The sequence below is a fragment of the Aythya marila genome (genome assembly GCF_965140915.1).
Source record: "Aythya marila genome assembly, chromosome: 2".
In the NCBI taxonomy this organism is placed as follows: domain Eukaryota; kingdom Metazoa; phylum Chordata; class Aves; order Anseriformes; family Anatidae; genus Aythya; species Aythya marila.
The window spans coordinates 125,900,355-125,927,358 of NC_139043.1; the positions used below are offsets into that span (position 1 = coordinate 125,900,355).

Genomic DNA, 27,004 nt, shown 5'->3' on the forward strand with positions numbered 1-27,004 from the left:
GTCTTAGTGGCACTGAGTAATGGCACAATAAGTAACCTTCATTCCTTTGTGCTTTACCTTTCAAATCATTACACACTGCCTGCCGTTGCTGATATCAGTGACAGGGATTGTGAAAAGAGTGCAATTGAAAAGGCATGCTGCAGGTCCATCTATGCCTTCTGCTAGCAAACCTGGAGACAGCTGGCCTGAGCATGACTTAACTTACTGTTTTCCACAGTGTATGTAATAGAAGCTTTGCCACTTGGCTAATTGTCCATCTCATCCTTGTGTTTGCAGCATGCTCTGGCTATTCAAAGATTGGTTTTGTAGGAGAAATATTACTCACTGCATGGGACCATTATGTATATGGAATGAACAGCAGTGACTGCAAAAGCTTGTGCATGGAAAAGGCCCTCTTTGATATCCTCATGTCATTTATCCTGAAGCCACTGCTCTATATAGCTCTGATTCCTATGTCCTATACCCCTCGCTGCCTCTAGTCTGTCCCTGTTCTGATCTTTTGGGATAATATTGAACAAATCAGAGATTGTTCATTAGCATCATGAATACTACTCTGAAGTGATGGTAATTATCGACTTTCTGAATCTATCTTTGAAAAATGCTTTGAACCAATTGACTTTATTATGTGGGGCAACCCACAGGATCCAGTCTTAGGCATAAGCCTTTATCGAAGGAGCCTGGAATTAGGAATTGTCAATAAATATTTTGTCCACATCACGTAGGCTTTTGCTAATTACAGAGACTGTTTTGTAGATATGACTGGCTGTGGTGGTCACTAATATAAGAAACTCTTACCTAATTGAGTACAGAGACTGACAATTTTTCATCAATTCAAAAGCATTTTTTAAAAGCTTAATCAGCTTCTGTTTCTGTGTCACGAACACTGCTTCTAATGCCTTTTTAAAAAGGGTCATGGATTTTTTTTCAGAATAATGGGTCTCGTTGCATATTCAGTCAGATGTTCAATTCGTGTTGTAAGATGGAGATCTCCAGTAACAGATTGGATACTGACATCCAGAATGCCAAACGTTGTTGCATCACACACAACCATGCACAACCTTAAGCAGAGGTACAAAAATCAAGGTGGGTTCCAGAGAATGAAACAGATCACTGCCTGGCCCTGGCAGATGCCCTGTATCACTCACTATGCATGTTTGTGTAGTCCTCTGGTCCTGGACTGGAATCCCCTCACAAATATCTTCTGTTTGAATGCCATCTACTTGGTGACATTGCCAGGCTTATGCTAGATCCTGCCACGGAAGTGGGCTCCCTTGGAATGCTACTAGGACTGCAGTAAGAATTTTAAGTGAATGCTTTGGTAGCGACAACATGAAAAAACCTTTTGGGAGGGTGAAGGAAGATGGTTGTGATCTACTTAATCAGTTCTACCCCGAAATGAATAAGGTATGAAGCACCATTTTAAAACTGATCCTTGGTATGTTGGTTGCAAGTGCTGTGCTCAGACTACAATAATTTTATTACTAGAAGTAAGTGACCACGTGTCGTGGTTTAACCTGGCCGGCAGCTAAACACCACACAGCTGTTCACTCACCCTCCCCCCTCCCTCTCTGGGACGGGGGAGAGAAATGGAAAGTGAAGCCTGTGAGTTGAAATAAAGACAGTTTATTAAGCAGGAAAATAACAATAACAGTAATAATAATAATAGTACTACTACTACTAATGTGTACAAAACAAGTGATGCACAATGCAATTGCTCACCACCCGCTGACCGATGCCCAGCCTAACCCTGAGCAGTCCGGCCCCCTCACCCCAGCAAGCCACCCCTATATATTGTTTAGCATGTCAGATGGTATGGAATACCCCTCTGGCCAGTTTGGGTCACCTGTCCTGGGCCTGTCCCCTCCCAGCTCCTGCTGCACCCCCAGCCTGCCCATTGGCAGGACAGAGTGAGAAGCTGAGACGTCCTTGGCTTGGTGTAAGCACTGCTCTGCAACAATTAAAACATCGGCGTGTTATCAGCACTCTTGTCATCCTAAGCCAAAACATAGCATTCTACCAGCTACTAGGAAGAAAATTAACTCTGTCCTAACTGAAACCAGGACACCATGAGCTTTACTGCCTAACATGGTACCAAACAAATGACTCTATCCTGTATGTGTAGCCACGTCACAGTATTTTCTTCTTAGTACAAGCCAAGACAGCTTCCTAACAAGCACACAGTGAAGTAGAAAATACAATTAGTCTACGCGAAAGGAAAGTTGTTAAAAAAAAATCAGTTAAAAATTTTGATTTGCAACCTAAAATTGTAGAAATTATTTTTAAACGAACTGTAACTATAAACTGTTTTCCCTCTTGGCATTTTGGTCTCATAAATGTTAAGTATGAAATAGTGTAACAGTCAAACCATCAAATAGGGATGATAACTATTTCTCTTAAAAAAAAGAAAAAAAGCCAACTTGGTTTTCATAAGAATGATGCATCCCAGACATCAATAGCAGTTATATCCTCAAATAAGGACATTCTTTAGTTTGGACCATATTCAGGAAATATATTTCTTCCAATGTTTTTACTGCCTTTCCACCATTTTGTCTAGATCACTGCCCTCTACAACATCTCACATGTATGGAAAGGTAAATAGATGGTTTCAGATGATGCAGAAATGGGATTCTATCCCTGTCATCTCTTTTACAGTATACTGGAACCTCTGATTTTAAGTCTTACATACTACTTAAATTTGAGATCTCTTTTACAGCATACAGAGTACACAGAGTTGTGATTTGTGGAAGCAAGGAATCAGCATTCTCCACCTCCTTTCTTCTAAATACCCCCAAAAACATACCTTATGACAACTGGTATTTCTCATTCAAATCAAAGCACATTAAGTATTTTCTAACATGTTTATTAAAGTAATTAGTCTTCACTTTTTTATTTTTTTTTATTTCTGATATATTGAAAATGTTCATGTAGCACACAAGACCTACAACAGATAAAAACAAATAAAACTGTTAATACAGGCTTGTAACTCACATCCAAGACTCGGTAAGCTTGGTAAGAGTTCTGGTTATTTAGCTTTCTTAAATTCTAGGCATTGATCCTTTTCACTGTTGCATATATAACTGTTCAGAAGTACATTCTCATGGTAGGTGAACACTAAAAGCCTTTAGTTTAGAGAAGATGATTGAAAAGATTAACATTCCAAAATAAAGTTTTCTTCTTTCTCTTGCAGGAAGCATCAGTAAATTATCTTGGTCCATCACTGCATTACTTTTTCCTGAAAATACAATGCTTATGAGGACAAGTTATCCATGCAATTAGTATATAACATTAATTATCCTTTGATTAGTCTACAAATTATTATTTTTTCTGTCATCTCTTCAGTTAAAACTTTTCCGCAGCTTACACAAGACACACAAAACAGAACTGCAGTAAAAAAAAAAAACAAAACAAAAAAAAAAACCACTAAGTTATAAGGAAGCTGCTGAGTATTGAGTTTGTCATCATAAAATGCTACCCTAAAAGCAAATGATTTTTGAATATGCAACTTGAAATTCTGGTCTCAGCAATCAGAGTTCTGGCTACAACAGACCAAAGGTTTCACCAAATGGTGACAGTTGGGGGCAGGGAGCAGGGCAGAGAGGAAGATGTCAGTTAAAGAACAAAACCAAACCAAAACGAACACCAAGAACCAACAACAAAATGAACCATCCTCTTCCCAAACCTTCTAATTCTAAGAGATGTTTGGTACTTGCTTACTCGCATTGAAAATATAAGAACTAAAGCCACTCTGAAGTTTGGACACACACTGTCACTACTTTGTATAGAATATTTGCATCTCCAAATGCAAACAAAAATACCCTACAGTGCATGACATGCACTAAATACCTTAAGTCTTTTTAAGACAGCCAACTAGCTGAACACCGGACTAATTATACATATTTCAAAAAACAGTTTAAGTAGCACATATGAAATTTACAAATATACAATAGAAAGTGAATATGGTTAAGGTAACATTCTCCTGTATCACAGCTCTCCATTTTATTCATGTTGAAGGTTACCTTTATTATGATTACTAATCAGTCTCTTATTTTTAAAGTAGATTTAAGTGTTCTCCTATCTTCAATAAGGATTATGAAAACAATTGACTAAATACATCTGTAGCTTTCATAGAAAATATTAAGTTCCCATTAGTGAAATTAAAATTATTCCTCTGCAATATTCTGAACTCATGAGGTTCTGAAATGTATGCATTTGGAGCCAAGGACTAAAAGTAAGGTTCTGGATTCTACAAGGACAGTTCTAGAGGGAACCAAGAACCAACAGTTTTCTGGCAGGTATCTACCTATACACTAAAACCAAATCTAAGAATCTTCAAATATGAAAAACAGAAGTAGCCTTATTAATCCCTGGAAAAGCAGCTAAGAATCTGAAAATATTTTGAGTTATTCTTAATAACTTAATGACTTTGGATCCTCAGCAACCAGTACAGAAGAAACACTTCAGAACAATGTTGAAGATACCAAACTGGACGTCAAATCTGTTGGCCTTGTAAGAAAAAGAATTTAAGACAGTTTGTATTACCTTATCCATACCATAAGAGACAGACTACAAACGTCATCAGTGCTGCAGGCTACAAAGCTAACACGCTGATGATCAGATACTACAGAAGTAGGCCAGTGCTTTGGTATTATAATTCATCATCAGTTAATTATCAAAGATTCCACTCCATAAGAAAAACAGGGCAGCCAACAGCAGTATACCAGAGCTAGCAGTGGTATAGTTCTGTACAACATAAGTACAAAACTTCTAGAAACGGGTATAGTACTGATTCTGTAACAGCGATGAAAAATAGACTATACTTGGTACTAGGATTTACACCTGTGTGAAGCTGCAAGAGATAAAACAAACCTTTGGAAACTTGTACAGCTTAGTTAAGTAAGTCAAAGCGCAGAATGGACAGAGGTAGAGCAAATAAGGAAGAAAACATTATTTAAATATTCAGGAAAAGGCAACATTACTGAACAGGAAAGAAGTCAACTCTTAACTAAGAAGAACATAACACCTAAAGGAGTCCAATATAGAAAATCTGGGCACTTTTGACACAATACTGCACTGTGACTTCAGAAAGATTGAAGAGTCCACAGAAAACAAAGGTCTGCTATGATTATAACCTATGAACACTGGATTTTGGATGTGTATATATTTTAATTAATAAGGACAGTTGAGGGGAGAGGTAGCCAGAATACTGATAATCCTTTCCGGAGACCACTTTCAAGTTGAGGCTGCTATTACATTTCTTTGGGAAGATCTATTAAATAACGTGCAGTGATAACTGATACAGAATCATCACTTCAGCACTAGCTAGTGGATATTCTCCAACAGACTTACTAGCTTTGATACTTCTAATAAGGACATATTGGTACCTCATGGTTCAAATAGCAACTGCGAATTGCAGAAATTTGGCAGACTGCTGATACACACTGACAAATTATATATTACAGTACACAGTATCTGGAAGCAGTTGCTCTGAAGTCTCTGTTGACTCAGAGAATAGTAGCAAAATTAATGAATTTTTGGGCTGCCCAAAGATACTTACGATCTTACTAACTTTAATTGCATCAGATGAAAGCATTATGTGTCACTCTAAAGATCAAAAAACAGAATTTAAGATCTTCAAACAAATAGACTGGTGGGTTGTTTTAATCACACTGAAGAATGTAATAAACCATTTTGTAAAAGGAGATCAAAGGTATGCATCAGTTGTTACTATACTATTTTGGGGACTGATTATTGATGATAGCCAATCAAGAACCTAGTCATCATAAAGTGATTTAATTGGTTGAACTGTATAAGATTTTGCAAATTTGATTTAAGAGCCAGAGCACAATAAAATGTGTTTGTGTGTTAACGAGACACTTATGGGTAAGACTTTCTGTTAAAGAAAAATAATGCAATTTTGAAAAAAATAATATACCCTATAAAACCAAGTCAAAGACTACATGAATGAAGGAATAAGGGAATAAACAAGGGAATAAAAACATCACAAAGCTGAAAGAGAAAAACAAATTATAATAGCCCAAAACAAGAACAATTACACAATTTTTAGTACATTTACACACACATATCTGGTTTGATCTCTTTTCTCTGTGGTAGTGAGTGAGTGAGGTTTGGAACCTCACAGAGGTTTTCTCCGTTAGTGAGGTTTGGAACCCACCATCACCACTCCAAATAAAGAGCGGCAAGTCCCAAAGACAGCATCTTGAGAGCAAACTGTATTCTCCAAAGTATCTGATTTAGAATAATGCATGTTGCCTCAGGTAGCTTCTGCATCCCAGTGGGTTTGTGTCCCTCAGCTTCATAGGAAAGAAACGGGAGGTGGTCATACATACATCACTGAAGATCCCAGACACATTGGTGGGTGAGAAAATGAGTTTTGTCATCTGATGAAGAACGAGAAGGTGTATTTTGATCAGGAGATGGTTATATCTCCTGCAGGCACAAGTTAACTTTTTGTCTGTTGACCAGACAGATCACTTAAAAGGTTATTCTTCTCTTACAAGTAGACCATATGTCCTGTTATGGTGGCTGAATCTGATGACAACTATTAATAATCTGCTGAGATAAGACTTCGTCTTACACCATTCCTTCCTTCAGTGGAGCATCACACTGAGAATTCAGATTTTAAATATTCAAAACTATTCTTTAGGTGTAACTAGGATGACTTTCACATAAAATCTACTAGTTATGTTGGTAACAGAAGAAGCTTTTACAAGGTTGAAAAAATCTACAAAGTCTATCAGGCATGAAATTCTGTCATTTCAATTTTATATTTCAATGGTTGAAGACTGTGTACCTCCGAGCCACACTTAGGACATGTAAAATACATATCAAATAAATAGTTACTTTTAATACAATAGTAACAAAAAACATGCAAACAGCCTATGGTATGCGGCATGGTAGGCCACTCCCCACACAATGAACACTCCTTGCAGTGAACTGCTAATGTGTTTTCATTATTAGGAAGACTTGCCATAGGCAAACACCACGAAGAAATTTTGAGTTTCAGTTTCTGTACATTAATGAGGGGTAGCAGGTAGATCAGAAATTCAGCGAAACCATGCCATAAGAGCTCCCTGTTCATGTATTCAAATCCTACCTGACGAACACTTTGTGGCTTGCAAAAAACTGACCTAATTCCTAGAATGCGTTCTGTAAGCGTTGCAAATGTTCCTTTCTGAAGAAAAATCAGAAAATTTACAAGTCCACACAGTTTAAGAAGTCCAGCTCCGAAGTTAAGGTAATACTTGATTTTACAGAAGGACTGTAGTTGACCATTGCTAAATAAATCATAACATCTTTCTTCCAACCATCTTCCACCAACAGTGAAAATAAGATACCATAACTTCTGGTGTTTGCTCAGAGGCTGGTATTTTTCTGTCTGAGATAAATTATTCTTGTACTGAATATTCAGAATAGCCTGTCCCACAGTTGCATTCTTAGAATAGATAGTGAATCTCCACAGTAAAAGCCATAGAAATGCTTTTAATTCTGGTTCAATATGAGACAGCACTCCTGGTTTAAATCCATGAAAACAGCTGGTAAACTGGGACCACACTAGTTGTTCCAAGGCTTTGTTTAGTTCAAGAGCATCGAGTTGACTTATTCTAAGCACAGGATTCACACTCTTTTCATTTCCAACGCTGGAGGACATTTCTTCAGAAAAAAAAAAAAAACACACAACTTTCTAGGAATAAACACAAATAGATTTTAGTGTAACAGAGCATTTCCTATTTTCATTCTTATTACAGATAACAAAATTGTAATATACCAGCAATAAACAATAAATAACAAATGCTTCTTTAGATATTGTTATGTTATCAGGAATTACTATGAGTCCCTTCAGCAAGCTTTACATTGACAGTATAAAATTGCCTCTCAAAAGAGCTTGTATTAGACTATTTTTCAAAAATAGTAACACTTTTACTTGGTTAGATAGAAGTATGTAACCTGTTTCAAATATTCAAAAAACTTCACATATTTCACATTTCACTATTCTCATTTCATATTCACATTGTGTAAATTAAAATAAAACAAAAACAAACAAACAAAAAAACACAATCCTGGGCACAACTGTTACACTCAACTGGATCTTAAAATGGAAGAACCTTGTAAAACTGTAAGATTGTTTATGGAAAAACAGGGAAAATAAGCAGAAAAAAATCCAGAAGAGAACAGTGGGGTGGATAGAAAATACTGTTCCAATTATAATTCAGTAGTTGCAGCTGAAAGTAAAAATCTTATCAATATAAAAAAAATGTATAGATTACATACAGAAAAATATAGAAGAAAATTAAGGCAAGAATGATAAAACCTGCTAAATAAAGGCAGCTTAGTTTAGGGAAGAATCATTATAGGTGATTAAAGAAATATTCAGCCATCAATTATCATACAGCACATCACTAAAGCCAGAATATATTTTCCAGAGTCTTAGACAGGTGCAGAATTGTACTACTAATACTCCTTAAATATTAAATTTCCTAGCAAGATCCTAGCAAGACTAATGCCTACTAGAAACCTCAACATATACTCTTCTTGTTTGAGCATTACAGAGAAAAAAAAACATTTCAAAAAATTGTTCAGCTTAAATGTCATCATATCTGAAATTCTCTAAGAAAGTAAATGGAATAAATTGTAAGAGCAAAATATGGATAACATTTCCACAATGCAAAAACTGTGTGTTAGCTGATTTTTTGATTTTTTTTTTAAATTTATTATTATTATTATTATTATTATTCAGAAAACAGACAACAAAGGGATTTATGGAAAGGGGCATATTTCAGGTAGTGGACAACATATTTCAATTTCTGAATCAGACTGTATAACAGATGAGGGACAGCCTTTTGGAGAAGGTACAGAAAAAATGCTTGCAATTTATATGAGGAAGGCCTGCTCTAACACAAAATCACTTTGAATATAAGGTGCTAGATAGGACCCCAGATACGAACGGTTGCTAATCACAGAATCACAGAATTTCTAGGTTGGAAGAGACCTCAAGATCATCGAGTCCAACCTCTGACCTAACACTAACAGTCCCCACTAAACCATATCCCTAAGCTCTACATCTAAATGTCTTTTAATGATATTAAGAATACTAAAAAAGTCCTCCAAACCAATAATGCCACCCTGAAACACTGTGCACCAAAAGTTTTAAAGCCCAGTATGAAATATTATTTATTTGTACCATGTGTACTGTTTTCTGTACCTACAGAAGTATGACCTGTAATTGGTCATGTCTGTAAGGAAAATACTGTGCAAAGCTCATAGGAAATATGATTTCATTTTTATTGTATGCTACGCAATGCCAATTTCTAATTAACCATGACTGGCTACAAGAACAGGGCATGGAGTAACTCCACTTTGTTTCTTTTAACTCTTCCTTCCTCATTAACAAGTAAAATATGAGTAAAGGTAGCATAAAGCCACCTCCTCTGGACAAACTGAGGTTCCCACCAGGTTGACACCCACCAGCCTGACAAGCCAGTAAACAAGGACATACCAAGCCTGTCTCACTTGCACTTCCACCTTTTCTGTAGTAAGCACTGAGGCACGGGAAGTTTGTCTGGAAAGCACTACCCAATAACTTATCTCCTCCACTTTGTGATCACAAGATCAATATGGACCCTACTGTATCTTTCTGTATCTCTTCATTAACAGCAGCTCCAATGAATATCTATGCTCCCAGTCCTCATTTCTCACCCCACTACAATTTTAGGAACCCCAGTCTCTGACAGCCTGCTCTGGAACCTCACTCCAGCCTCATAATATCCACCCCTAATCTAGTGCCTTCTTCATTTCTAGTAACATCTCAGTGATGCCTACTCATTTCACTCTCACCCACCCATTTTGATTACCCTCTCATAAGCATTCTGTACAGCTTCCAATACATATAATCTCCCTTCAAAACCCTAATTCTATTTTAACGGCCATCTCATCAAACTTCCACACCCACAGAAAAAAAGCCTTAGTAGATCAGCTTTCAACACAATCATTTTTTCCAGCTGTCTTCCAGCACCATCCCAGGGGCTGAGATCCTGTTCTTGTAGATTTCGTGTAAGGTAAGTAGGCTAACTCTGCAGATTTTTTTTTTTTTCCCTCCAGTATGGCTAGATTCTTTAAAGAAACCTCAGCAAGTAAGATATGGGTCAACAGGAACCTCTTGAAGTTGAAGGAAAACGTGTCAAATACACAGGACCAAAACAGATCATAAAATACATGAGAAATCTTGGTCACTATAGGCTCGGGACTGACTGATTGGATGGCTGCATTGCAAAAAAGGACTTGGGAATTCTGGTAGGAAGCAAGGTGAACAGAAATCACGAGTGCACCCTTGACGCAATAGTGCCTATTGGACTGCATTAGAATGGCACAGACCAAAGGATATGTTCATCCCTCTCTACTTGGCATTACTGGGTCTACACCAGGCATCTAGTTTTGACTTCTTACTATCACCACTACAAGACCAATGTCAACAAACCCAAAAGAGTCCAGACACTAGTATCGTCAGGGAGCCCCAACATGTGATATATGAGGAGAGCATGAAGGAACTCAGATTGTTTAACTTGAAGATAAGATGGGTAAATGCAATGTAATTGTAATCTCCCAGTTCCTAAAGGTTACAGAGAAGATTAAGTCAAACCTTTCTGCGATATGCACAGTGAAAGAAAAAGTGGCAACTGGTCATGTGTTGCAACATGAGAAATTCCAACCACACATAAGGAAAAAGATTGTCTTCAGGAGAGTGGTTAAACACCGGAACAAGTTTGTCTAGAGGGACTGTGAAATCTCCATCACTAGCGATTCTTAAAACTTGGTCAAACAATGTCCTGATTTACTTGTTCTAACATTGAATTTATCCCCTGTTTTCATAGAAGAATGTAATGGATGTCATCAAGATCTTTTCCCCTGACCTTGGACCTCAACCTTCCAATAAATTTGTGCATGGCTCATCGTATAACATAACTTTATGTTTTGTGACTAGAAATACACATATTTTTCATGCCCCTGACCCTTTACAGAACTTTATTTGAAGGAAGTAATTTCAGTGAGCCTGTCAGTGTAGGATGGAATTTTGTTTACAGAAAACGGAAACCACTTTTGAACCAATGAGTCCAACCACTGTTTGTCAAATTTCCAAAATCATCCCAAACCCATGAAAACTCCTTTCCTAAAACTGAAACCAATACTATATATACTGTTTAACTGTGGCATATTTAGTGTTTCTTCCTGAATTGTCAACTAACATTTTGATTCAACTTCAAAGTAAATTTTATGTCAACTATATGAAAAAGGAAGGCTAAGACAGAAATGTAACCAGCTAATACAAGTTATATATATATTCCTCTAAAATTCCTTTAAATTATGCTTATAATATTACTATGCATAAAAAGCATTTATTTCCCCAACAGTTAGGTAAGAATTCTCAAAGTAATAAAACTGAACATTATTGCCAGGTTTTTTGATTACTGCAAAGCATACCTAAAGTTTGCCATAGGTCATGGCTGTTAACCAGAAGACCCTGCAAGTTATTTAAACATTATATCCATATAGCTTTGATTTTAATGTTTAAGCACATTTTAGTGTACTTACCGTTACATACATGCTGAAGCACTCTGCTATAAACTATACTTATTTCAGAACTGATTTAAGGTTTTACTGCATTTACAGGGTAGATTTTCCACCTGAGATACACATTACCTATTTACTTTCCAAATAAATACATTTAAAGGGAAAATTTGAAACACATATTCACCTGCGAAAAATGTCTTCAAAAGCCCTAGGTAACGGCAACTGTTTGTTCAACAGAAGAGGCCTGAATTCTGAACTTACCTTATTTTGTAGGGAATTTCCATTTTATGTATATATATTATATATATATATATAAAATATATATATAAAATATATAATTTTTTTTTTTTGGTCTGTGATGGCTGTTTTTTCAAGTGATAGTAAGATATTTTTTTTCCCTCTTTACTTCCTCCATGTGAAAATCTTTCAGAACTTTATTAGATTTTTTAGTTTGTACTGCTTTCATAACATAGTGGTCTTACAGTAGGAATAAGTGAGAAATCTGCTCTCTGTCCTAAAACCAGATACAAGAAACACAGACTTTGAGTGTCAATAGTTATACCTTTTTATACTAATATTACATTTTATATTGTGCTGAGCTTACCAGACCTTACCAGACCATAAAGAGAATGTGGTCTTACCTCCAGTTAAATTCTGTTTGTCATGCTCTTACTGCCCTTTTTTTTTTTTTTTTTTTTTTCCTAAGATTTGGTCTACTTTACATTTACATTATTTAAAATAAGAAGAACTTAAGAATTCTGAATTGTTGACACAGTAATGAAAAAGAAAAATATCAATGCTCAGTTAAGGATGCCATCACACATTGGTTATCACACACGGTTATATAATCTATGATCAGAATTGAACAGTCAAAAAATCTGATGAAGATAAACAATAAGCTCTGTGTATGATTAGCTTGATACATAAATACTCTTTAAGACAAAACTCTAAAGAGTACTACATGAATGTTTTTCCTTGATTTTACAACTTCACAGATATTGCATACAAAAACTAAAAATTTGTCTGTCCGTCCCCAAGGAACTTTTCTGTCTTAAATAATCTACACTTTGTCTTTTTTTTTTTTCTTCCAACTAAGCACATCAACAATCCTACTTATACAGCACACTGCACTACAACTACAAAAAATGTATATCACGAGGGAAATAGGAGTTTCTCCTGGTATATGTTAGTGCTGTTATGGAGCATTGTACAAATTATGAATGAATATATTTTATTTGGAAACATGTTATTGACAGAAATCTATCAATAGTAATGTGAGTATTGTCAACAGCCTGCCAATATTAATGTAATTATGATTAAGGGGATAACATAGATTTTAGCTATAATACCAAGTAGCATCTCCTGCTATCAATATAAGCATTATTATTGACCTGTTCTGGGACTATCAGTATGAGATGTATTACCATCAGGCATATTTGTCAATGAGTTCTGCCTACAAAAATTCTACATTTAAATTTACAGGTCTGTAAACTTTGCCTGCAGAAATACACAAATCCAAGTAATCTCCAGAGTGCCATTTTTTTCCATGGGGCTATTCCACTGTGGATGAGTAATCAAGGGGTTTCTACTGTCTCAGTGCTACTGCAATCTCATTCCCTGCTTTTCTAGCAGGAGCATTAGACTAACATATTATAAACAGAAGTGCCAAAGTATTTTTTAGTATGATTTGGCAAAACACTGTTTTGGAGGCCAAATAAAAATATGTTTTATTAAATCAAAACCAAACATTACCTTGCAACACTAACATAAAACTGCATTTAGCACGCAAGAAGTAGCACCCTTGTTCACCTCAATGAGTTCATGATTTAACTATTTTACACAGTCTCTTCTACGCAGATAAAACAGTCTGATGAGGGAGAGACCACAAGGGACCACCCAATCCTAACTCAGCATGAATGTAGGCTGAGAAATACCTAGAGAAAGTTTTTTAACTACTAAAACAGCAGATTCCAGAACTTCTCTAGGTAGTCTGTTACAGCGTTTTATCACTGTTAGAGTGTTTTAATTACACAAAAAACTGTTTCTCATACTCAATATAAATCATTCTTGCTATAAATAAAGATGGTTTTCATTCCACCGGAGAAAAGAATAACAACATCACAGAAGAATTTCTAGTTTGTCTGCATTTTCTCAAGATAAAAAAAATGGTGGGGATGCTGAGAAGACCAACAGTATACAGAAGACTTGCCAAACTGGACAATATGCTATTTCCTACAATATGTTGTTATCCTCCAGAATAAAACTTTTTTTTTTTTTCAGTGTCATAGTTAGTTTAAACTGAAGTCTACAATATCTTCAGATCCTTTTCTGTCATTTTACTGAGTAATTATTTCCTGATTTGTATTTATATATGCTTTTCCTTTTATACGTAGTGCTTTATGCTTGCATTGCATGAAACGCATTGCATTTCATCTCATTGATTTCAGAGATATTCTCATTCATCAAGAGTGTGTTGGATTCAGACCTTATGTTAAAACAAACAAACTACAACAAAAAAATAACAACAACAACAACAAAAAAAACCACCAAAATTTTCAACCTCTCTTCCACTTAACAGCATCAGTAACTTTTGTAAGTGTGTTCTCTTCAATCATCCATCTCATTAATGCCTTTGCATTTAGACAGGATACTATAGATAATTACCCTATAAAGGCAATTTCTCAACTTGATGCTGATAATATCACCACCTAATGGGGACAATATTGGTATTATCTTTCACCAGCTTGCCTATGTGAGGAAAAAGTCTTTATTAAAACGAAGTAGTATCGTACCTAAAGTTTCTCCCTTACTAAGCTTGCCATCCTTTCTAAGAGATAAATATTAAGATTTTTTAAAAACATGTATGGGTCAAAACATACTGTCTGTTTTACAATTTCTCTTCTGAGTACTTCAAGGTACAAATTAATTGCTAAAATATTTGCTACTAAACCTTAATTTGGAACTGAAAGTAACAACTTCGATAACTCTCAACAAAAGAATGAAGAGACAAACACAAACAGACACAGACAACCTCTGGCACTTTTCTGGTTATTTTAACTCTCTAGAATGTTAAGCAAATAAATAAATAAAATCAGCAGTGCCTAATTCCACAGTCATTTTAAGAAGAATTTGTCTCTTGAGCACATCTATATTAAGATTCCGTAGGCTATTCTTCTGTGCTTCAGTTCCACTCTTTTTTTCTGTCTAAAATTAATTTTCTGAAGTAGCAGGTCACAACATATCTCTTATAAACTAAACAATCAGTATCTGAAAGTCTGTTACTTGTCCTCCTTTCTTATTAAATAAGAGATCTAGGTAATTGACCCTTTATGCTGCCTCTTGCTTAGATTTTTGGACCCTTTCATTGGTTCTATTCTCATGCTTTGTAAATGGACACTTATTTTATTATTTGGAGTCACTGATTTTATCATCACATTCTTATGCTACTCCTTTACATTCGTCCCTAATAATCAGTATTATTTTTGCTCAGAAAACTCTTTGATTTTGTGTGTTTACTTGTAGGTTTTTCATAAGTGCTAATTTTTTTTTAAGATAAAATAGTATCTTTGCATACAAATGAACTCTATCTTACTAAGTCAGCAAGACTTCACTCTCTTCCTGTAATTCTGCTTTCCAGATTAGCTTTATAGAACAGTGAATAGTTACTTGAACCTTCTTTCTTTACTCATCAAATTTTTGAAAAGACATCTTAAATGAGGCATCAGGAGAAGTAAAAAAAAAAAAAAAAAAAAAAAAAGTGTCCTGACCTCTTCCATATTTATACTGCATTAAGCTATCGCTGATAATCTGACAGATATGTGGAAGATGAGTGCAGAACTGAAATATTAGGATGAACAAAAGCTTAAATCTCCCAGATAGATGGTCACAGAGGTCCTCTTTCTAATGCTGCGTTAAGTCTGCTGAAAAACTTGTGTTGAATGGGCCTGGGACTCAAGATTCTGTGATTCAGTCACAAGAATGCTGTGATTTTTTTTTAGTGCAAAGTGGTTTTTTTTGATGTTTAGTGAAGAAATATTCTGTTTAACTGTTCACTTATTTCAATAGTAGATGTTTTAGATGTCAATTTGAAATCAATAGATGTTAGAGATGAGAAATCAAACTATAGGTATGCATTTACTTACAAAATCTTCCTTTACATCTACCCTCATACTAAAATACAAAACCTAGACCCCAGATGCTGAAAACCACGTTTTATCATTAATTCTCATCTCTTTCTTGCTCTTCAACTGTAGAGAGAAATATTCTCAGATCAAAGACTAATTGGAAGCCCCAACTGCGTTGTCTCTTAATCACTGTAAAAATAACATCACTTCATCATTACCTAAAATAACCTTACAGAAGATTGATGTTGTATTACTGTCTGGATTTTGATATGCTTCTGCTAAACACCCATCATTTTGTTAAGAACAAAGTGACTCTTTAACCATTTGAAATAGCTACTAGCACTAATTGAAATATCATTAATACACTGCACTTACAGAAGATATCATTTATTTCTGATATTCCTGTGAAACAGGACTATTTTTAGAAGTTGGAAAAAAAAAAAAAAAAAAAAAGGAATACACTGAATGAATCCCATAGATGAAATCAATATTTTTATTAAAGAGGCTGAGTGAGCAACTAGTAACAAATTCCAGAATGCGACTGTACTGAGTCTGGCTGGAATGGAGTTAACGTTCCCCACAGCAGCCCATACAGTGCTGTCTGTGCTTTGCACTTGTAGATAGAACAGTGTTGGTATCACATTGATGTTTGGCTACTGCTGAGCAGTGCTGGCACAGCTTCAAGCCTGTTTCTCCAACTCCCCTGCAAAAGCCAGTAGGCTGAAGGTGGGCAAGAGGTGGGGTGTGGACATGGCCAGGGCAGCTGACCTAGACTGACCAAAGGGATATCCCACACTGTAACATCATCGCTCAGCAGCAACAGCTGTGGGGGAGAAAGAGATGGGGGGACACTCCTTATGAAGGTCTTCTGGATCAACTACCATGTATACTGAGGCCCTGCTTCCCAGGAAATGGATGAACTTCACTGGCTGATGGGAAGTTGAGAGTATTTTTTTTCTCCTTTTGCTTCCATGCAGGGCCTATTCTTCTTTTTCTTTTCTCCTTTCATTACACTGCTTCTCTATCATCCATCTCATATTCTCCCCTGCCCCTGTCCTGCTGTGGAGAGAGAGAACATGCGTGTTGCTTAGCTGCCTACCAGTGTTAAACCACAACATTTACACTGAATGCCAGAAGACCAAATGCAAGACAAAAATACATTCGAATCATAGGTTGCCTTTCCAACTTCAACTCAGCAAACCTAGATTTCATACAATGTGATAGAAGAGATTAACAACTGATGAATGCCCTGAGACAGCAAAGAAAACAACAATAGCTCATTGAATTATCTTCCATAAACAACCTGGCAAAGTCAAAATATTAGGGCTTCAAGTTACAAAATCAAAACCAGCTCGCAAGAGCCAGAATTGATAAAACAGTAATGAAGAGCAGTACAAAAGTGCTGCACTGTTAGAAGCTGTTCATCCGTCATTTCTGTCAGTATTTGATGGAAACTGAAAATCCTGCATCAATGCAACACATTCTGTCAATGAATTCTAGCAACTGAGACAGAATTCCTTTATTGGACAGTTAAAGATACACTGCGTGCTAAAAGCTCCCATTGACTTCAGAAAAATCTGTGATGAGTCAGCACTCTTAAAAGACATATTATTAGGTAAAAAAAAAAAAAAAACAACAAAAAACAAACACCTAAATCTGAGAGTCTAATTCCATCATAATTTATATTTAAAGTATTACTTTGTAAACATTATGATGTTAAACTGAAGGGAAGAAACACTGATCATGTATTTGCATTCCCTGCAGTATAACAGGCATAGATAGCATCATCCTTCCAAATTTCTGGATATGGCTCTAATTTTAATTTATTATAATAAATAAGAAGCATGTAATAAATTACATGCAATCCTTATTCTTCTTTACCTCATATTCCATTTCCTCTTCTTCCCCCATTTTATGTTCTCGTCATCCTTTTCCATAGCACGTTAGATTGCAAACATCTCTACAGGGATGCATCAATTTTACAAGTAAATTTCCATTCCCTGCTGAACTGCTAAAAAAAAAAAAAAACAAAAAACACACATCTCAAACACTAAGATGGAGAGCCAAAATATATGCCTAATAAATGATATTGACATTTTTCAATTGAAAAAAATAGCAGGTAATGAGAACTGTCTGAAGACATACCTTGTATTTACTGTAGTTAAATCAAAATGGTGGAGGGTTTGGTTGAAGCACTCTGACAGAGTTGAGACTATGAGAGTTAAGTAGAAAAGACATCTTCGACTAAACCAGTATCAGGAGGTATGATCACAAGGGACACCTTACGCTACAAACGTAGGTCTCAACCATTGACAATCACATCAGCGGATGAGGCAGATATCCTTGTGTTTGAATAGATTTTGGTTATGATGAGAATACCATGTTCTGATATATGGATTGATAAGCAGAAGTCTACAAGGCATTTCACATGTAAAAGTGAAAAGAATGCAAAGCTTACATGTGCCATCCTTCGTGCTAAGTAGGTAAAACATCACACTACGGCAAAGGTATGCAGCTCCTTTTCAGAACGGTTCGAAGAACCTGAATGAGTGGTTGTTGGCACACTGTGGGCAGTAATAGCCATAACTACTACTCATTTGCTGGTTACTGTTACTTACCAAAGAAGTTGGCCTTCTGTATACTAACATGTAATATCTGTTTTAAGGACTCTGTATCTCACATAGCCTTATTTGTCATGCACAGTGCCAATGCTAATTTTATGCATTGGTTCTGTGGCCTCCATGCCTTTCTTCCATACTACTAAAAAACACAAAACAAAACAAAAAAGGAATCTTGCTTAAATTCCCATTTCACAGCTCTGCTTCTGTCTGATCTGTATGAATGGATCACCAGACAGTTCTGGAAATCCCAGGATGAAGACTAAGATATATAGAAGAGACTCAGAAGCAATGCCTGTTCTACATACTGAAATACAATTAAATATAATTTACCACAGATGACAGAACACTGAAATCTTGCATTATACATACCTTAGCTTCACCATTTGCAAACACAGTCATTGCTCAGATTTTATTCCATCTTTCTTTTGACACACATATGCATACCAACTGCACAGTCATGAATATTCATTAGTATGCAAGTGCTGATCCAAGTACTGCACCGCAGGAACATAATGTCCTTTAACCTTTTATTAGAAATACTTATTAGATGAGAAAGGTAAAATCTGTCCTAAACGCATAGCTAACTCATGATTAACCTTTGTCCACATCTGTACCAAAAGAAGTACTATATGTAAAACCAAACAGACTGTATATATTTACAGCACATTAAAGCCAAGGCCCTTCATCAATATGAAGCTATGCCTGTTCACCATCAGTTTTAAGTTTTGGTCTTGCATTATATGGTGTAACAATAATAATTGGATCTAACTATAGTCAAGAACTCTCAACTACTGAAAAGATAAAGAATGGTATTGTACATCAGCATATATCTCATTTTTTTAGGCTCCAGTTCTGCAGAAATATAAGCTGATGGAATTTCCGAAAGCTAGTTACTCCTTCCCATCTTAATCCAACCTGGTATTGCTCCCATCCCTCTCCCATTTTCTTAAGCAGACTAGCTCCAACACTCTCTGCTGAACTGTTTTAGTATGTTGATGAGGCAGAAAACAATCCTGTTTCAATTTATTTTTCTCCAGTTTTGGTACACAAACCAGTCAGCCCAGCATCATGTAAGACCCATGCAACACCAGTGTGCCCCACACCAGGCCAAGAAATAAACACTCACAAGCCTTTGACATACTCTTGCATCTGCCACCAATCCACAGGGAGATAGAAAATCAAGCCTTTTATTTAATGAGTTGAACTGCTCTTTTAGTCTTCAAGCCTAATACATTGAGTGTGCAAGGACAGCACTAAAACAGTGTAAATCTGCACATTGGAACTTTTTTTGGTGTCTTTTGAAAATTAAAAGAACACAAAGAATTACCTGTATAAGTCAGCTGTAGGACTCAGGCAGACTTGCAGGTGAGAGGAAACTCTGCTTAAATAAGGAATACGATATGATTTCTCTCAACTCTTAACTCTTTGGTAATGATTTTAGTTTGAAATGTTTGGCATACAGGGACTAATAAGAATGCTTAGCAAATCAGACGTGCTCACTGTCCCCAGATCTTACACACTCTTCAATCCTGTACCTTCACTAGCATTTCAGATTCTACTAGCAGGGGTGCGCACACATATTACAAGTAGAAGATTTGAAAAGGAACAGTAACTTCCTTACCATGCAACCTGAGCTGTACACCTCTGACAGCTTCTTAGTCCTTCTGCAATTCCAGCACAAATCCACATTCATGATTTAGTTATGCCCCACAGAGTCATAGCCCTACATTAACTTCCTTTCCAGAAAAGTTTCCTTTCTTCATGCCAGCCCCCTCCTGTGATATCTCCTGCCTGCTCTTCTGCTTATAGAATTAGTAACATTGGTTTTGAATAATATTGTTTTTGAACATATTTTTCAAGCTTTCTTAGAATTTAAACTTAATTTATTTTCTTTCTTTTCCAACTCCACTGCCAATATTAGCAGACAGTGGAGATAAGCAGGGGCAGAGACAGCATTTTTAGTTGTATTTTTCCCAGGCAGATACTAATACAAATTCAATGAATATGAACTTGCATCTAAAGGCTAGATATCTCCACAGGTCCTTTGCTGCAGGGAAAAGAGGAAGTGCTCAGACCCAGTCAGAGTCAATCCATGAATTAAGAGTTGCTCCACTGCCATTATTCCTCTCTTTTCCTGTATTATATATTTGTTCTCTTTTTCCTCCTTCTCAAATTTTATTTCTTCCTCATTATCTTTACCCTTTCTTCCTCTGAAAAATCCATATTTAGTTTCTTTTTCTGAATTAATTTTAGACTTTCAAATTGTCTTGCTTTTTACCTTCAAGCAAACAAGTCCTACCACTGTCTCTGAGAGAGCCACATGCAAAGAGACAGTACCCTTTTTGTTCTCCCTCTCCTGAAGATGTTTGCAAAGTTTAGATATGCACTGACAATGCTTGTAGACATAGTACAAACACATGGTTGCAAGAGCCATTTAAGTCACCTGAAAAAGTAGTAGGACAGTCTTCCAGTTTGACTCATCTGACTCATGAGTCTGCAGCCTTTTAGTAGAACACACTTTTTTTTTTCCCCTCTAATTCACTGTTTTTAACTTTACTCCTGAAAGAGTATAGGGAGTGCTATGGACTAGCTGGTGTTTACAACATACTAGTTCTAGAGATGCAGTACCACATCTATTCTCTTCCCCCTGCACTGGTCTATGTGAAAAAAGTATCTATTCTATTACGCTAAAACAAACAAACAACAACACACCAAAACAAAACCAAAGCAGAATAAGCAGCTTGCTTTAAAATACCATACTGAAGTAATCCACTGTACTCCAAAATACATAACAAATTTTAGGGGCTGTCATCATTAAGTGCAGCAGCAATACAGTGGCTTTGTCATAAGAGAGTTACCATAATTTACATTGAAATATTAAATTCACCCTCTATTTGTTATAAATTTGTGAACTTAGACCTTCCGCCTGGAAAGTTCACATTTGGAAACCAGCCCCTGTGGGGAGGAAATACACATTAACATGTTCCAAGGAAAGAACAATTTTAATTGGCCAAATGAACTTCAGCTAACAGCACACATTACATACAACTGCAAAAATACCCTTTTTGTTTTTTGTTTCTTATGAGCTTAGCATATGCTACACATATACATAAAGCAAATATATTTGTACAGAGCTAAGTACACCCATAATGTGAAGGAACAACATACACTTTACAGTACTTACAGGATAGAGTTGACTGTAATGCAAAGAAGAAAAACAGACCTCTCTTGAGGTTTGCTGGATTTTTTTTTTTCTTCTGTCATTTGAAAGTAGTAAAAGGGGTTTCCCTCTCTGAGTTTCTTAAAGTACAATATGCTTGCGAAATTCAACTACTGGGTTGACAAATATTGTTTGCATATTTACTGTAAACTAACAACAACAAGAAGAATTCTGGATTGCTATTTCCCCCTCCCTGCTTTTTAAATTTTCAGTTTTTAATAAACGTGATAACAGGCACAATAGAAAGGGATTAGTGTGTTTACTGTAACCTTATGATGTCCAACTCAGCAGGGTCATCTCAAGCAGGTTGCCCAGGACTCTTTCCAAGAATATTTGAAGATCTTCAAGGAGAGAGACTCCACATCCTCTCTGGGCAACCTGTTCCTATGCTCCATCACCTACACAGTAAAGGATGTTCAGAGAAAACCTGCTGTGTTCCACTTTGTGTCCATTGCCTCTTGTCCTGGCACTGGGCACCACTGAAAAGAACCTGCTCTCTGCTCTCTTTGCACCCTCCCTGCAGGTACAACCATCAGTTTCATCCTGAGCCTACTCCTCTCCATGGTTACCACTCCTAGCCCTCAGCCTTTCCTCATATGTGAGATTATCCAATCCCTAAACTGCATGTGTAACCCTTCACTAACTACTTTCCAGTAGCTCCATAACTGCCTTATACTGAGGAGTCCTGAATTAGAGACAGTACTCTGGCCTTACCAGTGCTGAGGAGAAAAGATGCTTAACCTCAACCAACTCCCTTGGCTTGCTAGCAACATTTCTCCTAATGCAATTTCTTTTTTTTTTTTTTTTTAAATAAATCTTTATTTCTAATCCCAGTGAAAATGAATAAACAGAGATTGCAAAAGCAATAGTGTTACGGGATTCAAAAAGAAAAGTAGGTCATTATAACCAACATGGAAAAAAAAGCTCAGGCAACACACTATATATTTCATAAGCTGATATTGCTGTATGATTTGTCTATGTTTAACTGACCAGGTTTTCCTTTAGACATTTGTTCTTCTCCTCCCTCTTCTCCTTCCTCATACTCTCTCTGAACCTCAAAGCTATAAAATGACTTCAATATTTTCTAAAAGAATAGTAAAATACATTCTTATTATCACATATTCTAAATGGGAGAAAAAGTGTTTTATTTCTGAAATACTATGTGATGAATTACTATAACAAGATATATGCTCATACTGGATTCAGACATCACTCCCTCCCTTTGATTACCTACATTTTTATTCATTCTACAATATATTTTTTGATATTGATTACTGTGTAGTCATATGATATTGATACTCAATAGTCATAAATTCGTTTCACTCCTTCCTTCCCAAATATTCTCTGAGTAGCAGCCTTGAGCAGTTTTCAGAACTGTCACTATAAAAGACTATAAACTATAAAAGATTAAACACTAGAGAAGATCAAATGTCTTTCTTGACTTGCACCACAGCATTTGATGTCAAAAGCACAAATGGAGGTCCTCAGATTACTAACAGTGTCAGAGTACAGAAATTACCTTTCCTATTCTATAAGTTGTCTAAGGAAGTCTTTATACACTATCAACACCTGTTTGCAAGTTTTAATTGAGTTTTATCTAGCCGGTCACAGGAACATTTGCTTCATACATGTCCTGAATCACAGTAAGTATCAAAAGCTTTCTGTGAGTCACTGCCTTCACTAACAAAAGAAAAGAAGTGTTATCTACAGTCTCAGGGGAAAAAAAGGGGAAAAAAGAAAAAAAAATCTAAAAGGAGACAAGCACACAAAGCTCTCAAGCAAACAAAAAAAATTTCCTCACAAACTTAAATAACACCCTCCTTGCCTGAAAGACATTCAATCTGGAATGAGAAAAGGTGCAACACTCAGAAGCAAAGTTATCTTACCAAACGAGTTGATTTTGCTCTATCTAGAGTTTTTAGATTCACTTTCAGTTATTGAGCACTTTATCAAGCCAAATCATTTTACCTACACATATTTATCCTGAAGAAAGTGATTGTTCCTTTCTGTTCTGCACTAGCATGGCCTCACCTTGAGCAGTGTGGAGTTTTGGGCACTACAGTATAAGAAGGACACTATAAGTGTCCCTGAAGGAGAGCTATGAAGATGGTGAAGGGTCTAGAGGGCAAGACGTATAAGGAGCAGCTGAGGTCCCTTGGTTTGTTCAGCCCAGAGAAGAGCAGACTGAGGGGAGGCCTCACAGCAGCCTGCAACTCCCTCACAAAGGGCGCTGAGCTCTGCTCTCTGGGGACAGCAACAGGACCCAAGGGAACGGCACGGAGCTGGGACAGGGGAGGGAGGGTCAGGCTGAATATTGGGAAAAGGTTCTTCCCTTAGAGGTAGTCAGGCACTGGGACAGGCTGCCCAGGGAAGAAGTGGTCACAGCACTGAGCCTGCTGGAGTTCAAGCAGTGTTTGGATAATGCTCTCAAACATATGACGTAGTTTTTGAGAAGTCCTGTGCAGAGCCAGTAGTTGGATTTGATGATCCTTGTGGGTACCTTCCAACATGGTATATTCTGTGATTGCGATTTCTGGTATAGTGTATCAGTTAAAGGCAGCAATGTTTGCATTTTTAAAGAATTATCTGCAAATGCATTTTTCTCCTTAGATAATGAAATTAAGTTGAATCAATTTTACTTTTGCTTTTTAATAAGGGTTTGTATCCTTAAATTCATGTTTGATGTATCTTGCTTTATCCTTACTAATCCACCATCATGAAATGGGGCATACCATTCAAGCTACCTTACAGCTTATTAATCAGAGAATGAATTTATAATGCATCTGAAGGTCCATTACCTAAGAGGTTAAACTTTTCTTAAACTAAGTTCAGAGGATGATACTTTATGTGCTTGTACTTATGTCCTAAGAGTTCTAATGACTGCTTTTGAGAGGCCCTAGTAGGAGTGTATTTAGAAACGTGTAAGTTGACCTCTATTACTCTACAGTTTTGCAACATTTTCAACAGAAGTAAATTTTAACAATTCAATGTGGTGTCTAATTTTAACTGTTTACCCAATTATATCAACATTAATTCCCATTAAAACTCCAGTGAAACTCTTAATTTTCTTCATCTGAGGTCTGGAAAGGATGATCTCAACAAATAAAAACACAAGTTTAAACCCATGCAGGACTAGAAGTTAAAAGGACTTAACTGAAGTAAGTTTTAGTTTAAAGTTTTGCCTCTTCTGTTTTGTCCCCAGATTAATGTAATTTTAGAATGTACTGTATTTAATATGTATATATACACTGAGTTATTTTCAAAACATTATATTAATGTATAAGATGGTAAGATGTTGAAAGGATTTTCTTTTCCTTTACAGAAATGGGTATTAGTTTGGACTAGCCTATTTGTGGTGTAATATTTCATATACAACATGTATCTATGCTGACATATATGGACCAAGTGCTGAAATATTATCTCCAAAGACAGAGTATGTGGATAACATAATTTTTTAATTCTGAAGAAGTATTCCAATAAGAGCAGTAGCCACCACAGCAGATGTTCCAATCATCTATTTCCATAGTAGTAAAGCCTAAGTGTTGAATCCCTTCAACACTTGACTTTATGTACCCTACTGGCCTATTGCACTTCCACAAAAAAAAAAAACAAAAAAAAAAAAAAAAGAGAGAGAGAGCTCTTTAAAGAGTTCATATATATATATATATACACACACACACACATATATATATATATAAAAACTATCCTGTAGGTGTGAAGTTATCCCCACAAGTCAAGATCAAGTAACTGCAATGGATGACTTCATGCCCTGTCAACAGACTTAAAGAATTCAGAGGTGTGAACGGTTACTCCTCGTTAACAGTTTATTTCTACTGTATGTTACATTCCATCAATGATACTTCTGTTTTCTTACCAAATTCTTCATTATATAAACTTGTCATAATGACACCATGCAGAAAATGAAAAACTGCTACTGAGATTAAACAGATTCTTAAAGAGAAAAAAATGTTTGTACCAGAAAGCATCAATAAATACCTTTTCACATAGAATAAATAAAAATAGTCTCAAATTGAATGCTTCGTCAGCTACTGCTGCTGAACTGCATATTGATAATGGCTCCAAACAAGTCAGACAAGAATTCACTAACTTGCAAAATATTTAGCCATTTGTTTGATTGTACTGGAATGGGGTTTTACTACAAAGTGACCATACTCTATCTTTGACCTTGACGAACATTTCCTTCCCATTGGCAGTTAAATGATAATACAACAACTCTGGATTTAAAGACATGTGCAGTCCTCTCATTCTCAGTACTGACTATGTCATGAAATGGAATTCATCTCTCTGCTTAAATTACTTGGCCATCAGACTCAATCTCCATTTGCTTTGTGACAAACCATTAGTTTGCAAAACAGTTGCAGGCTGCACAAAACTGAGTTAACAGAAAGTAGCAAAGACCCATCCCCTCAACAGCAAGTATCTATGAGTTAAGGTATATCATAGAATCACAAAGGTTGGAAAACACCTCCAAAATCATCTGGTCCAACCATCCCCTACCACCTATACGACCCAGTAAACCATGTCCCTAAATGCCAGGTCCAACCCTTCCTTAAACATCCCCGGGGACAGTGACTCCACCACCTCCCTGGGCAACCCATTCCAATACTCGACTACTCTTTCTGAGAAGAAATGTCTCCTCATTCCCGACCTGAACCTCCCCTGGTGCAACTTGAGGCCATTCCCTCTGGTCCTATTGCTAGTTACCTGCGATTGTGACCATAGTTATAGGAAAGACTTCTGGAGCTCTATAATTGTTTGACTCTCTCAACTGACATCGGCCTAAGAATTCAAACGAATCCATCACCCTGTCCTCTCTCCAGACGACGTGCTAAGGCTCCCTCCTTTCTTACCTTACGCTTTGGGCCTAGCTGGAAGCCTTGCAGCCTCCTTGCGTGCTCAGGTAGGCAGGCACCGGGAGGAAGCACACCGACGGGTATCACGACACTGCGCAGCCCAGGTAGGCCGCTAGAGGAGAACCACAAGTTTTGTTTTGTTTTTGTTTTGTTTTTTCCCCACAAGCAGGGCCCGATGCCATCAGGCCCAACGCCCGCCCGCTCGCCCCCGTGGCCGGGCCCAACCCGCAGGGCTGCCACGGGGGCTCTGTCTCCAGCCTCCCCGTGAAGGCCCGTGCGGCCGGAGCCTCCCCGGCCCGGCCTCCTCCCCCCCACCAGCACCAGCCCGAGGTCACCGAGGCAACGTCCGCAGCCCAGAGTGGCGGCGATAGATACCCCAGGTGAGCGCCTAGAGCGACTGCACAGGAAGTGCCCGCGGCCGTGGAGATGACGCACTGGAACGTCTCCCGGGATGGTGTCCGCGGCGGGGCATTGATCGACAGGCGGAAAAGCAAATCAAGAGGCTCACCGGGAGCCCGGGGAGCCAATGGGAGAGGGGAGGGGGCGGGAAGGGAAGGGAAGGGCAGCTGCTGCAGGAGGAGC

At 37.1% G+C, this 27,004-nt stretch overlaps 1 protein-coding gene across 7 annotated transcripts; it reads right to left on the bottom strand.

Annotated features, from left to right (window-relative positions):
- Nucleotides 1–1,651: 1,651 nt before the first annotated feature.
- Nucleotides 1,652–26,866, bottom strand: PEX2 (peroxisomal biogenesis factor 2). 7 transcript variants are annotated; one of them, XM_082755267.1, is made up of 4 exons: nucleotides 26,798–26,820; nucleotides 26,420–26,534; nucleotides 17,589–17,718; nucleotides 1,652–7,671 (listed from the first exon to the last, which is right to left on the bottom strand). In XM_082755267.1, the coding sequence occupies exon 4, from the start codon at nucleotides 7,667–7,669 to the stop codon at nucleotides 6,755–6,757; it is 915 nt and encodes a 304-aa protein (XP_082611393.1). In that variant the 5' UTR covers nucleotides 7,670–7,671; nucleotides 17,589–17,718; nucleotides 26,420–26,534; nucleotides 26,798–26,820; the 3' UTR covers nucleotides 1,652–6,754. The 7 variants fall into 7 exon arrangements, with proteins under 7 accessions (XP_082611393.1, XP_082611389.1, XP_082611391.1 ...); XM_082755263.1 differs by having other exon boundaries at nucleotides 1,652–7,702; XM_082755265.1 differs by lacking the exon at nucleotides 26,798–26,820 and adding an exon at nucleotides 17,853–19,706 and having other exon boundaries at nucleotides 1,652–7,702; nucleotides 17,589–17,715; nucleotides 26,420–26,441.
- Between the last annotated feature and the right edge of the window lie 138 nt (nucleotides 26,867–27,004).

Excerpts from the sequence above, each read along its gene's own strand:
- PEX2 (XM_082755263.1), bottom strand. The coding sequence starts at position 17,618 with ATGGGGGAAGAAGAGGAAATGGAATATGAG. Across the intron at positions 7,703-17,588 it reads AAGAGGAAATGGAATATGAG|AAAGTTGTGTGTTTTTTTTT; the intron begins GTAAAGAAGAAT and ends GTTTATTCCTAG.